Source organism: Pagrus pagrus (genome assembly GCF_965226575.1).
Source record: "Pagrus pagrus genome assembly, chromosome: 5".
In the NCBI taxonomy this organism is placed as follows: domain Eukaryota; kingdom Metazoa; phylum Chordata; class Actinopteri; order Spariformes; family Sparidae; genus Pagrus; species Pagrus pagrus.
Genome location: NC_140189.1, coordinates 2,533,198 through 2,545,368, shown reverse-complemented (window position 1 = coordinate 2,545,368; position 12,171 = coordinate 2,533,198). Strand labels below are relative to the sequence as shown.

General features: G+C 39.0%; 1 protein-coding gene across 1 annotated transcript; it reads right to left on the bottom strand.

Annotated features, from left to right (window-relative positions):
• Positions 1 to 9: 9 nt before the first annotated feature.
• Positions 10 to 10,422, bottom strand: fgf2 (fibroblast growth factor 2). Its single transcript, XM_084352222.1, has 3 exons — positions 9,351 to 10,422; positions 4,110 to 4,213; positions 10 to 1,436 (listed from the first exon to the last, which is right to left on the bottom strand). Exons 1-3 carry the CDS (start codon positions 9,526 to 9,528, stop codon positions 1,251 to 1,253), a joined length of 468 nt encoding a protein of 155 aa, XP_084208348.1. The 5' UTR covers positions 9,529 to 10,422; the 3' UTR covers positions 10 to 1,250.
• Positions 10,423 to 12,171: the final 1,749 nt, after the last annotated feature.

Genomic DNA, 12,171 nt, shown 5'->3' with positions numbered 1-12,171 from the left:
CCCTCATCTACCTGATGGGGTTAGCATATCGTGACTAGCTTTGTTGACACATGGTTGTCACTGTTACTCCTATTTAAAGTGTATTTATGACTGGAATTATGTTACTGTTGAAGAAAAGCAGTGCAATACTGTGAACTACAACATCCACTTTGTGGTTTTTGAAGAATTATGCCACTTTGGTACTTTCAGGATTGTTTTAAATGGTTTATATAACACTATTTGGCAGCTATCTTGGAAATCGAGAGCTGTTGGGCACTCGTTGCTGTGAGCAGCTGATTTCAAAGGTACTGTTCTTTATTCAGCTGTATTTTTAACTGGGAAGAGGCTAACTACCAGTGTTAGCTGACCATATGCTAGCAGAAGCTAACGTTAGTAGCTGGTAGCTGCATTTTTAATATCGCCTGCCTTGCTAAATTAGCCTAAAAAAGTCTTGTGTTCAATTGCCTTTCTGCTGTTGAATTCAAAATCAGATTAAAATTCAAAATTCAGTTATTTTGAATTTGCCATGCAAGTCCTAAAATATATATGTACAAAAGTGGAGTCCAGTTTTATCAAAAAACAAAGACAAGCTCAGGAAATACTGAGTAGTAGTGTGAAAAAAATTGGATTGGTTTTGAATTGAGTGTGCTTAGCTTTGATTTTTGATTTTCAAACAAACTTTCGTCTCAGAAGATCAGAAAATCTGAAATTCAGTTATTAAGTTCAATCCCTTCTCCTCTCTTCAAGTCACAATAATGCAGGATCTGAGTGCAGTTCCTTCAGGAAACATGTTTAAGAATATTCCTCTATACTGTATGTCGTACATTGTGCAGATAAACGCAGACTGCTGCCTCAGAAGTCAGAAGCAGAGTGGAAGGAAAAAGACTTGTGATCGAATGGTTGCTGCTTAGAATCCCTCAGCCAGGGACAGAAGATTGTATAAGTGAAATGAACAAATAATGCTGTGCAGCCGACTGTAGAGGTGCACTTGAGCCAGGCACCTGGCTCCAGTTGAACTAGTGTAGCAGTTTGTTGATTAACAGTAAAAGCCTGGTTTTACTGGGAAGCAGCTCAGTGTGTACCACTGTTTGAAAGTGAAGCTGAATAAGAGCAGACAAGTTCAGGATAAAAACAACTCTCAGGATATAATAGTCAGAAAGCATCACAGCTATTTTGGGCAATGTTGATGGAACACTTTGTCTTCATTGCCGTCACATCTTCTTCTTTGTTGCTGCCATTAAGACGTTAATATTTCTCAAACATATCCCAGATTAGCACTTGGCAGACATCGGAAGAAAAAGAATGGCCTTTTGACCCGGTCCAGTTTTGCTTCCAGACTTGTACTGGCCAGTCCGCTTCAGTGCCACGTACATGTTTGGGTACTTCCTGGAGCGGTAGGTGTTGTAGTTGTTGCTCTCGAGACGCTCTAAGAAGTGGCATTCGTCCGTTGCTCGTCTCTGGAGACAAAGACAAAGAGGAAGAACAGATTTGTTTAATTTGATGTTTAGAGTACTCAATGTAATTCTGCTGTTCACTGAGGAAGTAGGGCTGCAACTAAAGATTATTAGAAACCGGAAAATATTCCCGTTTCAGCTCTATGAGGAACAGTAGGGGCTTTAGGAGATTTAAACAGGAGAGTTCCCTGCTGGGAGGATTAAGTCTGCAGCCTTTTCTATCTACTGGAGACCTTTCCATCTCAATGCACGTAAAGTAGGTTGCAAACTGAGGAAATAAATAAACTGAAAATCATCTGAAATATAATGGATATCCTGTATGGCAGTGCTGTCATCCCCATTTACTGTATGTCAACAAATGTAAACTGAAGGTCATTCAGTCTATACGTTTAATATGTGTTTCTTCTTAAAAGGCTCTGCTTATAATCATTATGCCTGTATAAATTGAACATGAGGGACATCTGGTTCCTTGTAAGTGCATTTCATCAGATTATTTTGTTTGGATGTTATTTTATTGAATTTGTTTAATATATGTTGTTGGAAAGGGAGAAAATTTGTAATGCTCAAATATATGACATTAAATTACCACATAAAACACCCAGAACTAAATTCCACCTTTATTTTGAAGGAGAGTGTTGGTTTTAGCTCTGTGCTTCACCCTAATATAGTTATAGTTTGTTTGAAGGAAACCAGGCCTGAACAGGGACATTATTACAGCTCTAGTGAGTTTTGTCTTAGTCCAGCGTCTTTGAAGCATGATTAAACATTAAATATTCTCCCCTCTTTTAACATTGTCCTTTGGAAAAATCATGAAGAAATCACTAATAACTGAACGTCTGGCCAAAATCTTGATGGGCGTTAACTGCTCTACACCCCGTCCAACAAGAGGCTTTTGTTTTACTTTCTGTTTTCAGTCTGTCTTGACTGCACAGCTACGGAGCTGTTAGTCAGAAGGCCTTTTTTTTAACCTCAACAACCACCCAAAGCTACTTTCTTCAACTTATTATGCAAAACCAGAAGTTTCCAACAAACATTAATCTGACCTCGGTACAAAAAATGTGCAACGGCGGATAAAAGCAGATGAGGTGGTCATGTATGGTGTTATTTTATTTATCAATTTATTGTAGTTAGATGACCACTGAACCATTCTTCACCTTGATTAGTACAAACCTAGCTAGGAAATAGATACACAGAGAGAGAAGTTCAGTCTTTGATTTTTAAAATTTATACAGAAATTATCTTTTAAATAATTTTCTTTTATAACGTTAATAAAGATTTAGGGTGGAATAAATATTGAAAGTAATTAATGTCTATAGGAAGCTATTTGTAAGGTGGTCAATATTTGTCAGCTGTATAAGCAAATGTATCAGTGAGGATCTATAATAGAGATGGTGACCTCTGCTTTTAGATAAAACCTTCAAGTACAGACTAGAGAAGGGGGAGTAAAAAAATCAAATTTCTTAGGTAAGGACTAATGTTAAGTGGACAATATCTCATGGGTTTTTAAATGACTTTCTACACACAAGTGAGAGCAGAACAGACGCTTTGGGTGGCAGCTGCTGCAGCTTCTCATTAAGAGGAAATGCCTCTTGCCAATTACATGGACTGTGGACAAGCCTTAACAACCACTAAACCACATCAGTCACCAACACTTCACACATCCACTGCCTCTATGAGGAACAACAGTGGCAACAAGCCGGCAGTGGTGCCAAATTGCTGTTGGCTATTTCTCAGGAGCGTTCAGAAAATTGTGGCAAATCTGTTTAATTTGTGCATCGTGTAACGAGGATTTGTTCCAAGACAAAAGGCAGTTCATACTGAATTTTGTTATGTGACAGATCTGCTTTCTTCTTTTGCTCATGTGAAACATCTGACCGCTGAACAATAAAAACAGTCTGTCAGAAAAGTGTTTTGCAGGAACAAAAGGCACCATAGTGCATCTGCTCCCTTTGGAGAAATGCAGACTGCATAAGTCTAACTTCAAAAACTTAAATAAGTAAGCTCTTCTCTCCAGCCTTCCTCTTCTACTGATTAATTTCTCTTCCAGCTTAAATCTTCATTCAGAAAATTCTTGCCCCTTCATCATCTATGATATCACTCCCTCAAAACTCCTCTCATTCATACATTTCACCGTGTCTGGACCATAAACTGCCTTCCCATGTATTGTTCAATCCTCCACTTTCTACACTACCCCCATGGCTGTCAGGTTGTCCCTGGAGATCCAAAAAACTCACAATAAAAGGCCTGCAAATACTAGAGGTCACATCTTTTACATACTTGCATTTTCTCCCCTAGTAGCATCTAGACTTCCTGAGAAACCCAATGTCTAATGCGTACCTTTTGTATTCTAAATGCTGATTTTGACAAAGGAGTGACAAGCTAATTACTTCCCTTCACTGAAGGCAGATGGCTTGAGGAGTGGCTGGTAAACATTTCAAAACATTGAAGCCTAAATGCTGCTTGTGACAGTGCCTTGGGGTCAATTTACTTGAGGCCAACTGGAAGAAATTTAGTGGGTGCTTAATGAGGATTTGTGAAAATTACAGTCCCTGAAGAACTCTATGAACCCTTTCAGGAAATGCTGAAATGTTTTTCTTGGTTGTTGATTTCACTGGACTGCATTTACATTCATCTCAAAACTCAAAACAGAAAAAAAGTTTAAATAAGGTAACTCACTGCTCCAAACAGTCGTCCGTCTCTGTTCATGGCCAGATAGCGGTTAGCGCAAACTCCTTTAATGACCACCTCCCCGACTGAGGTCGCCTGAAGTTGAAGCTTTACTGGGGAAATCAGACAGAAGTTAATGGAACAAAATGAGTTTAGACACAAATAATTTGTAGTTTGCTTGTCAGATGTTTAATCTAAAGGAAAAGGTAAGTGCTGTGTGTTTAACACATCTGTTTTATATTAAAAATAAAATATCCCAACCACCAGATTCCTACACTAAATCACAATCAAATTAATACTTTAGAGGTGAATGTAAAACATTTTATGGCTACATCAATTGCACTGCCTTTTAACAGCTTAAGTTATGTTAGCACTGAACACAGCAGAGCAACTAAAGAAACAAGTCACAGTAAAGATGCTATGTCGTCAATATGAAACCTTTGCTAAGGCAGTAAACACCATTAACAAGTGAGACAATCCTGTGCTTACCACTTGTGTGCCACAGGGCTATTAAATTTGGATAGAAAATTGCTGATTTGCTTCATAGCACAAAATAGGAAAATAAAACCGTCCTCAAGAGTAAACAAAGCATTTTCAGAAGGGCGAAGGCTATTGATGGTTAAAGCTTCATTGGTCAATTTAAGGCCACTAGGGGGCACTGCATCAAAAACAGGCTGACAGGTCCAGCCACGCTGCAGCACATCACAGCGGATAAAGTTGCAGCTCAGTCGCTAGAATAAGATGTTGACATTGAATGTTTCTGTAAACCATAGATTCAATTTGCATGTTTCAAATGTCAACACTAACATCTTCTACAATAATGTCATAACATGTTCAGATTATTCAGATTGTTTAATTGTTTAAATCATCGCTCTGAGTGTGGCATTATTGCTCTGTATATATGTACATTTCTTGTATTTTTGTTTTGTTTTTGTTGATATTGATATTATTGTTATTATTATTATTATTATTATGCATATTCTGAACTTTGAATGGAAGCAGCTGTAACACAAACAATTTCCCCTCGGGGATAATAAAGTATTTCTGTTTCTGATTCTGATTTCATGTAGGCCTATGTGAGCTGCTCAAAGTTACTCAAGCTAATGTGTTAGCACTGAAATTGCCCAGTTCTCTTCCTGCAGACATAAGGGTTCATTAGGATTTGTGTCCATCTGATGAATTTAAGTCTGATATTCACTCCTATTTTTCCTCTGTTTTGGTTTCCACCAACCCCTGAAAGTAATATCTGGCTCTTAATCTGATTTTCTTCGTTTTTCTAGCTTGCTAGATCCTGACTTTGTCTGCCGTACTGGCTCGTCCACTGAAATAACACTGATGAGAGTGATGAGATTGAACAATACAGTAAGGCCTGGACTACACATATTGATATTTTTTAAGCTGATATTTTCGTCCTCGTTTTAAAAAAAACTTTGTCCACACCACAGAAATATCTCTGTCCATACGAACAGGCAAAACTGAAAACAATCGCCTCTGAAGCCTGCTATGCCATGCCCTGCTGTTAGGTGGCGATTAGCAAAATGTAAAATACCACAGAAGAAGAACGTCATGAGCATGTGCACTCAAACGGTCCAGAAGAACCAGTCAAACGGCGGCAGTTAGGGTAAGAAGTTATGGCGAAGAAAACGAAAATAGAATCTTTTGTGTGGACCGACGATGAAGTGGAGTTGTTGCAACGTTACGTTCATGTGTAGAGCTGAGATGAGACCTAAAAGTGCAAAGCACACATAGATAGCCCGGTACATGTCGGCCATTGTTGTTGACAACCGTTTGCTTCAATGCGCATGTGCGAATGGCTTGTCGCTAGGTGCTTGACGTCATCGCGTCAACGCCAGCTCCGTTTAACATCGCTAAACGGATCCACTCAATCGAATAGTTTTTTATTTCTCCACTTTTTTATCCGTTTAAAAATAGCTCTGTTTATGTGGGTGAAATCGCCGTGTTCGTGTGGTTGAGAGGCCCAATTGGACAGAAAAATGTGCGTTTAGGAATATATTGTATTCGTGTAGTCCAGGCCTAAATATGTCGTAAAAACAAAACATAGCTCCTCAATGCTGCAGAGGTAGTAAACAAAACATTGATTGATGTAGCTTTAAATGTGCTTAAAGATCTTTATCTGTTTCCATTCTTTCTGTGGATATATCTGTTCAACTATGCTGCATAAACTGCCCCCCATTTGCATTTTCATCTTCATGTAATATAACTCAAAGTTTTGTCTGAGCTATGCTTGGAGCCTAAACAGTGTTCTCTTACAGCAGGAAACACATTAACTTGTATTTGGATCATGACATAACATTCAGGTGAGTAGGAGCCTAAGTAAGTTTAATTTAGCATCTTTAACGTGACAAAAAAATGAGCTCACTTTCCCATACATGACCACAAGAACAAGTTAGCTGCTTTTTAGTGGTAGTTTTACTCCATGTTTTGACCAACACTGGCTGACATTTTATTTGTACAAAATAAGGGAAACACCATTGAAGCTACTGATAACAACAAGCTATCTCACATCATTTAACAGTAGCCTCACAGTGGGGTTGATAGCACTGAGCACACAGTACCTGTTGGCCATCTGACAGCCTCACAGATGGATCAAAATCATCTCCACATTTTTTTTTTTCTAGAGACAACACTGCTTGCCAACAGAGCATACTTTGCATGAAGCCTAACCACCAAAAAGGAAGCAGGGGCCCCACAAGGTAAATTAGTGGATCTGTCTAGAATTAATTCACATTAAGACTTCAGATAGACACACATCTGTCTACAGTTAAGCATTCTGCCTGGATGATTCATGTCACAGATCAAAGAGGTGTTCTTCCTTGAATGAAATGTATAATTGGTCTTAATGTGCTGTGGTGTGTCTGATGTTCACTGGGTGTACTATGTCTCACAGCTATTGTGCATATAGGAAAACTTTCCCTCAACTGCTCTCTGGTTCTGTAGTGTGGTCCTATATATAATGGTCCTGAGGTCAGTGATGTAAGGGCAACAATTTGTGATTATGCAAATGAGCAATATGGTCTTCAGAAACCTTTGGGATCACTTGCTGAGAGAATCTCATCTACACTGCGCAAAAATCCCACTTGAGGATCCTTGGATATATCAGGTAACTTTTTTCAGTTCCAACTCTAGCTGGCAGGTATGTTCAGTAGTCCAAAAAGTTGGCAGGACTCTTGCAGCCTGAACAAAAGCAGCATTGATCAAACAAAGCTCAGGTCACATTAACCATTATGGTAAAAAGCTAAATGATTAATACTGATTCCTGTTTTATAACTCATTACATATATATATATATATATATATATATATATATATATATATATATATATATATATATATATACACACACACACACACACACACATATATATGTATATATATATATATATACACACATATATATATATGTATATATATATATATACACATATATATATGTATGTAACTAAGTACATTTACTCAAGTAATGTACTTAAGTACAATTATATTTTCACTCCACTACGTTTTGGAGACAAATTTGTTACTACATTTATTTAATAACTATTTTGCTACTTTATTTCTGATAATTGGTCAACCCATAGTATACAGTATGTACATTCATGTAAATATGAAGAATTTACTTCTACTTTTGATACTTGGTGCAATAAAAGAATTGGCCACCTGTCGAATACATAGTCCAAACAAATATGGGGAAACGTAACAATGTAGTAGCTGCGAGTAGCTGCTAACTAAGCTAGTTAGCTAGTTAGCCATGCAGCGTCCTGTTCTATTAGCTGACACTTCCCCGACTGGAATCTCGGACCATCGGGGGAGTGTTTGTGTTGTTTACACCGCTAGCACTTTGAACCGCCAGGAGGAAGAGGTTTTTAGGCCTGGGAGAGGGGGGACCAGCAAGGAATGCTGGGCGGAAGCAGCACCGTAATGGGTACCACAGGGCAAGCGAGCAATGGAACCAGGCTTCGGAAGAAACAAAATTCTTACATATTGCACCTTTGAGTACACATACATTAAGTACATTTAAAATCAGTAAATTTAGTAGTTAGAATATACACGAATTTTAGCTGAAAACATTCAAAAGTTAACTAAAACTATCAAAAGAACGTTAAGAAATAACAGTTTTTATGTCATGACATATTCTTGAAAAGATTATCTAATGAAGGTAGCATGCTAACCAGCTAGCCCCTGCCCTTCCTGGTCCAAAGCTCCTTAACTAGCGCTGCAAACACCAACACTCCCCTGCTGCTCTGAGCTCCCAGTCCGGGCGGCTAGCTACATAGCTAACTGTGCTGACTAGCTAATAGCAGCTACATTTAGTAGCAGATAGTCACTCTGGTGATATCCTGCCCCCCATTTGTTTGGAGGATGAATTCATCAGGTGGAATTCTTACATATTGCACCTTTAAGACTTGTACTATTGTACTATTGTACTATTGACTTGTACTCATGTACTATTTGTACGGGTGAAATGTCACACTGTACGGTTTCTTGGGCAATGCGGTCCCCAACCGTGTTTTCCTTGGAAAAAACCCAATTTCATGTTGCCCCCCTCCCCTCCCACTTACTGATGCAACATACTTAAAAGTATCAGTGATATCAGTGATACAGAGGCACCAAAGGGTGTCACAGTTGTCCGGGACAAACAAATACTCTAATGTTTTCACTTCAATAGTTAAGAAGAACATTAGAAAAGCCTAGAAGCTGTCATTTTCTATATAAATATTGATTGACTGGTGGTACAGATGAGTGGTGTATTTTTCCATATTTGTAGAAATTGTCTTATTTTTAGATATATTATTGGCATAAGTTCATTGAAATAAAGAACTGACAGTGGTAAATCAGGATTTCACTTATTCTGGCTTTTAACTCCATGTTGTGCTGTCTTGTGTGACGTAAACCACACAGTGAGCAGTGTGAATGGCTGTGACTCAGCAGGGTGATCAACATTTACTAAAAACGTCACATATTCCATCAAAGTTCCCATTGATTAAGAAACTTTGAGGTGAACTTCTCTTGAACTACAGTTATTATACTTTCCAGACATAGACCTACGCACACTTTGGTGTTTACAAGTGGAGAATTAACCTCAGCAAGCTGGAAAATTCACATCGTTCCTCCATGATTTTTTTTTTTTTTTTTTTTGCTTCGCTCTTACTTCCCTGTTGCATATTAAAAAAGAACATAAAGAAGCTTTGTGTGCTGTGCAAAGCAAAGAAGAAGGGCTCTGGCAGTACTTACTGTGGGGGTCGTTCTTCTCCCGGATTCCATCCACTCCCCCGTCAGACTTTATCCTCAAGAAGAAGCCCCCGTTTTTACAGTACAGCCTTTTGGGTTCCTTGAAGCTCCCAGGAGGGAAGCCGCCGCTGCCGCCGTCTTCAGGTGTGGAGGGAAGTGTTGTGATTTCTCCCGTGGCCATCTCCTCCTCTTTCCCCACTTCCCGGCGACTGCTTCGTCTCCTTCTTGAGCAGTGCAGGAGCCCCACTGTGGCCTCCCACCTCCCACTAACTGTTGCCTGTTCCCTCCTCCCCTCCTCCACAGAGCTTCACACAAACTGATTCTGCTTAACCTCAGAGGTCAGTTAGTTGTTACACCCCCCTCTCAGGGAAAGCAAGTGTGCTCTGAGTCCTGAGAATGTGAGCCAGAGGGACTCCTAAATGCTATTTAACAGCAGACGTCCAAATCTACCATTTGTAGCTGCTCGTCTGTTGCTTGTAGAGCTGGCAGCTGCCTTCCCAGTGTACTTCGAGCACACTGGTAAAGGGGGATGCATGTGTGTTCCCCCTCTCTTCCACTCTTCTTCCAATGAAGTGTTTAAATCAGGGCAGCTGGCTTAGATCTGTGTGGAAGGCTTTCCCCTTAAGGCCTCAGTTCGCATGCGCCCTAGGAGCACCAGCACACACATGCTCACGCCCACTAATGCTCAAGGATTTTACCAACCAACCCAGCAGAAGTCAAGAAAGGAGAGGAGGGCAAGGAGGGGGACGTGCAACTTGGACTGTGCAACTGAGATCCTTTCAGGCACCAAGAACAGCAGCAAGCACGTGAACGGAACCAGTGCTTTCATTCATCAAGTCTGCTCCAGAGCGGAGACGTAAAAAGAAAGCCGGCACAGGCAGCTTTTAATGAATCACTCAGTGCTATTCACAGGTAAAACACAACAATGTGAAGCCGATGAAAGAGCCCACCTCACGAATGAATAATTTTAATTGCTATTCTCAACTTCCTCAAAGGGGAGGATCAGTGATGGGTGTTATTCATGCAGGATTTGTTTCTCTTTTGATTTTAGGGCCAACAATGTGATCCATTTGTCAAAAGGCACTCTCTGGTCTTGGCTTCTGGGTAAAGGTTACCACATCTGAAACTTATGCTGGATCAGTAGGAAGTCCTGATGGTGGCCCCCACCAAACCGGTCAGTCAAACATCTGACATTCAGCCAGGCTATTTGAGTGACTAAGGCGGAGATGTGATCAGTTGTAATACTGTAAGAAACTCCAACTGCAGGATGAGCTCAAAAACCCAGGATGTGTTTCCTGGGACTGTACCAATCGAGAACGAGGCAAAATGCTGTTTCTCATCACAAAGGAAGTACACCAGTATACCATTATTGAGGCCTATTAACACCTGTGCAGCACAATAAATCGAGATCTCTTTATGAGAGGACACCAAACCAAAAATAATTGATACATCTAACCTCAAACAACTAACCTTTTCCATCACACATCTAGTCTTTAGGTGTTCACAGTATATTTCTGTCTTCTTTGGAACATTTTGTGTAACAACAAAACTTTTAGCGGAGCAATTCATGTCACCAAATTACATGCTGAGAATTCCCCTTTTTGCAAGGTGTCAATTTCCAAAGAGACAAAACAGCAAATGGACTAAAAATGGAGCATGTGAATGTTAGTCAAGGCCTGTTCAATTAGAGGTTGACTGATACTGACTCATCCCATTCAACACAAGCATGCATGAATATTATAATTAGTGCTATGGGCCTTAAGTGATTTCAGTGTCCCGGGGTTGAAATGCTCCTTTTAACCTTCAGAATGTAAATTCTGAAAGAAATGCGTATGACTTGGGGTATTTTTGAACTCTTGATCTCTCCTGATCAAATAAACCACAGCTGCAACTAACAATCATTTTCATTGTCAATTAATTTTCTCAAATGGTCGACTAATTCTTTTGGTCTGTAAAATGTGAAAAAATGGTTAAAAATGTTGATCAATGTTTTCCAAAGCCCAAGATGACATCCACAAATGTTGAATTTTAAGGTTGTTTTTTTTTTTAATTACTTAGTTAACATTGCAGTTCTAAAATAAACACTAAATATAATGATAATTTTGAGAAAAAATAACAATGATTTGTAGGTGGGCTATCAATGACATAGATGTACAGTTGATGCATAACATCTGTAGCTACATCAGTATAAGTTGCTGTTACAAACCTGCCTAAATGAAGGAATAGACCATCATTATATATTATATATACTATTATTAGTATGTTAATTATTAGTTCACAGTTTACAGCTACACATGGTAGCCATAATAACACCAGTAGTACCAGCATACTTAACTTTTTTTGTCTACAACCTAAATAGCAAAACCGTATGTGACACTGTCTGAGGAGAATAAAACAAGATTTATGGTTTGCCAGAGGTAATTCCTGTGACCTGTCCCCATACTGATCATACTTCATTTTAAAAGCTCTTATGATTGCAGTTTTGACTTTCTAAAGAATTCTAAAATTTGTACACAAAATGTTGATTTGCTAGTTATTAAGCTCTTACTTCCAAAATAGTGACGCCCATAAATTACTAGATATAGAGCAGTTTTTTAATCCTTTTTGATGATTTTGAATCTCTTTTAACAGATCAAGAGTATGCAAATGTTGGTTTTATTTGAAGTGTGTTAGTGTGTGGTTATCAGGGTGTTATTGCATATGAGCATTTTCTCGCAATGGCTATTTAAATAAAGGTGATGTTAATTAAATGAACAGCCCATGCTATCAGCTAACAATTATAAATTAAAACTGGATCATTTTACCCAGATCTTTAGATTTCACA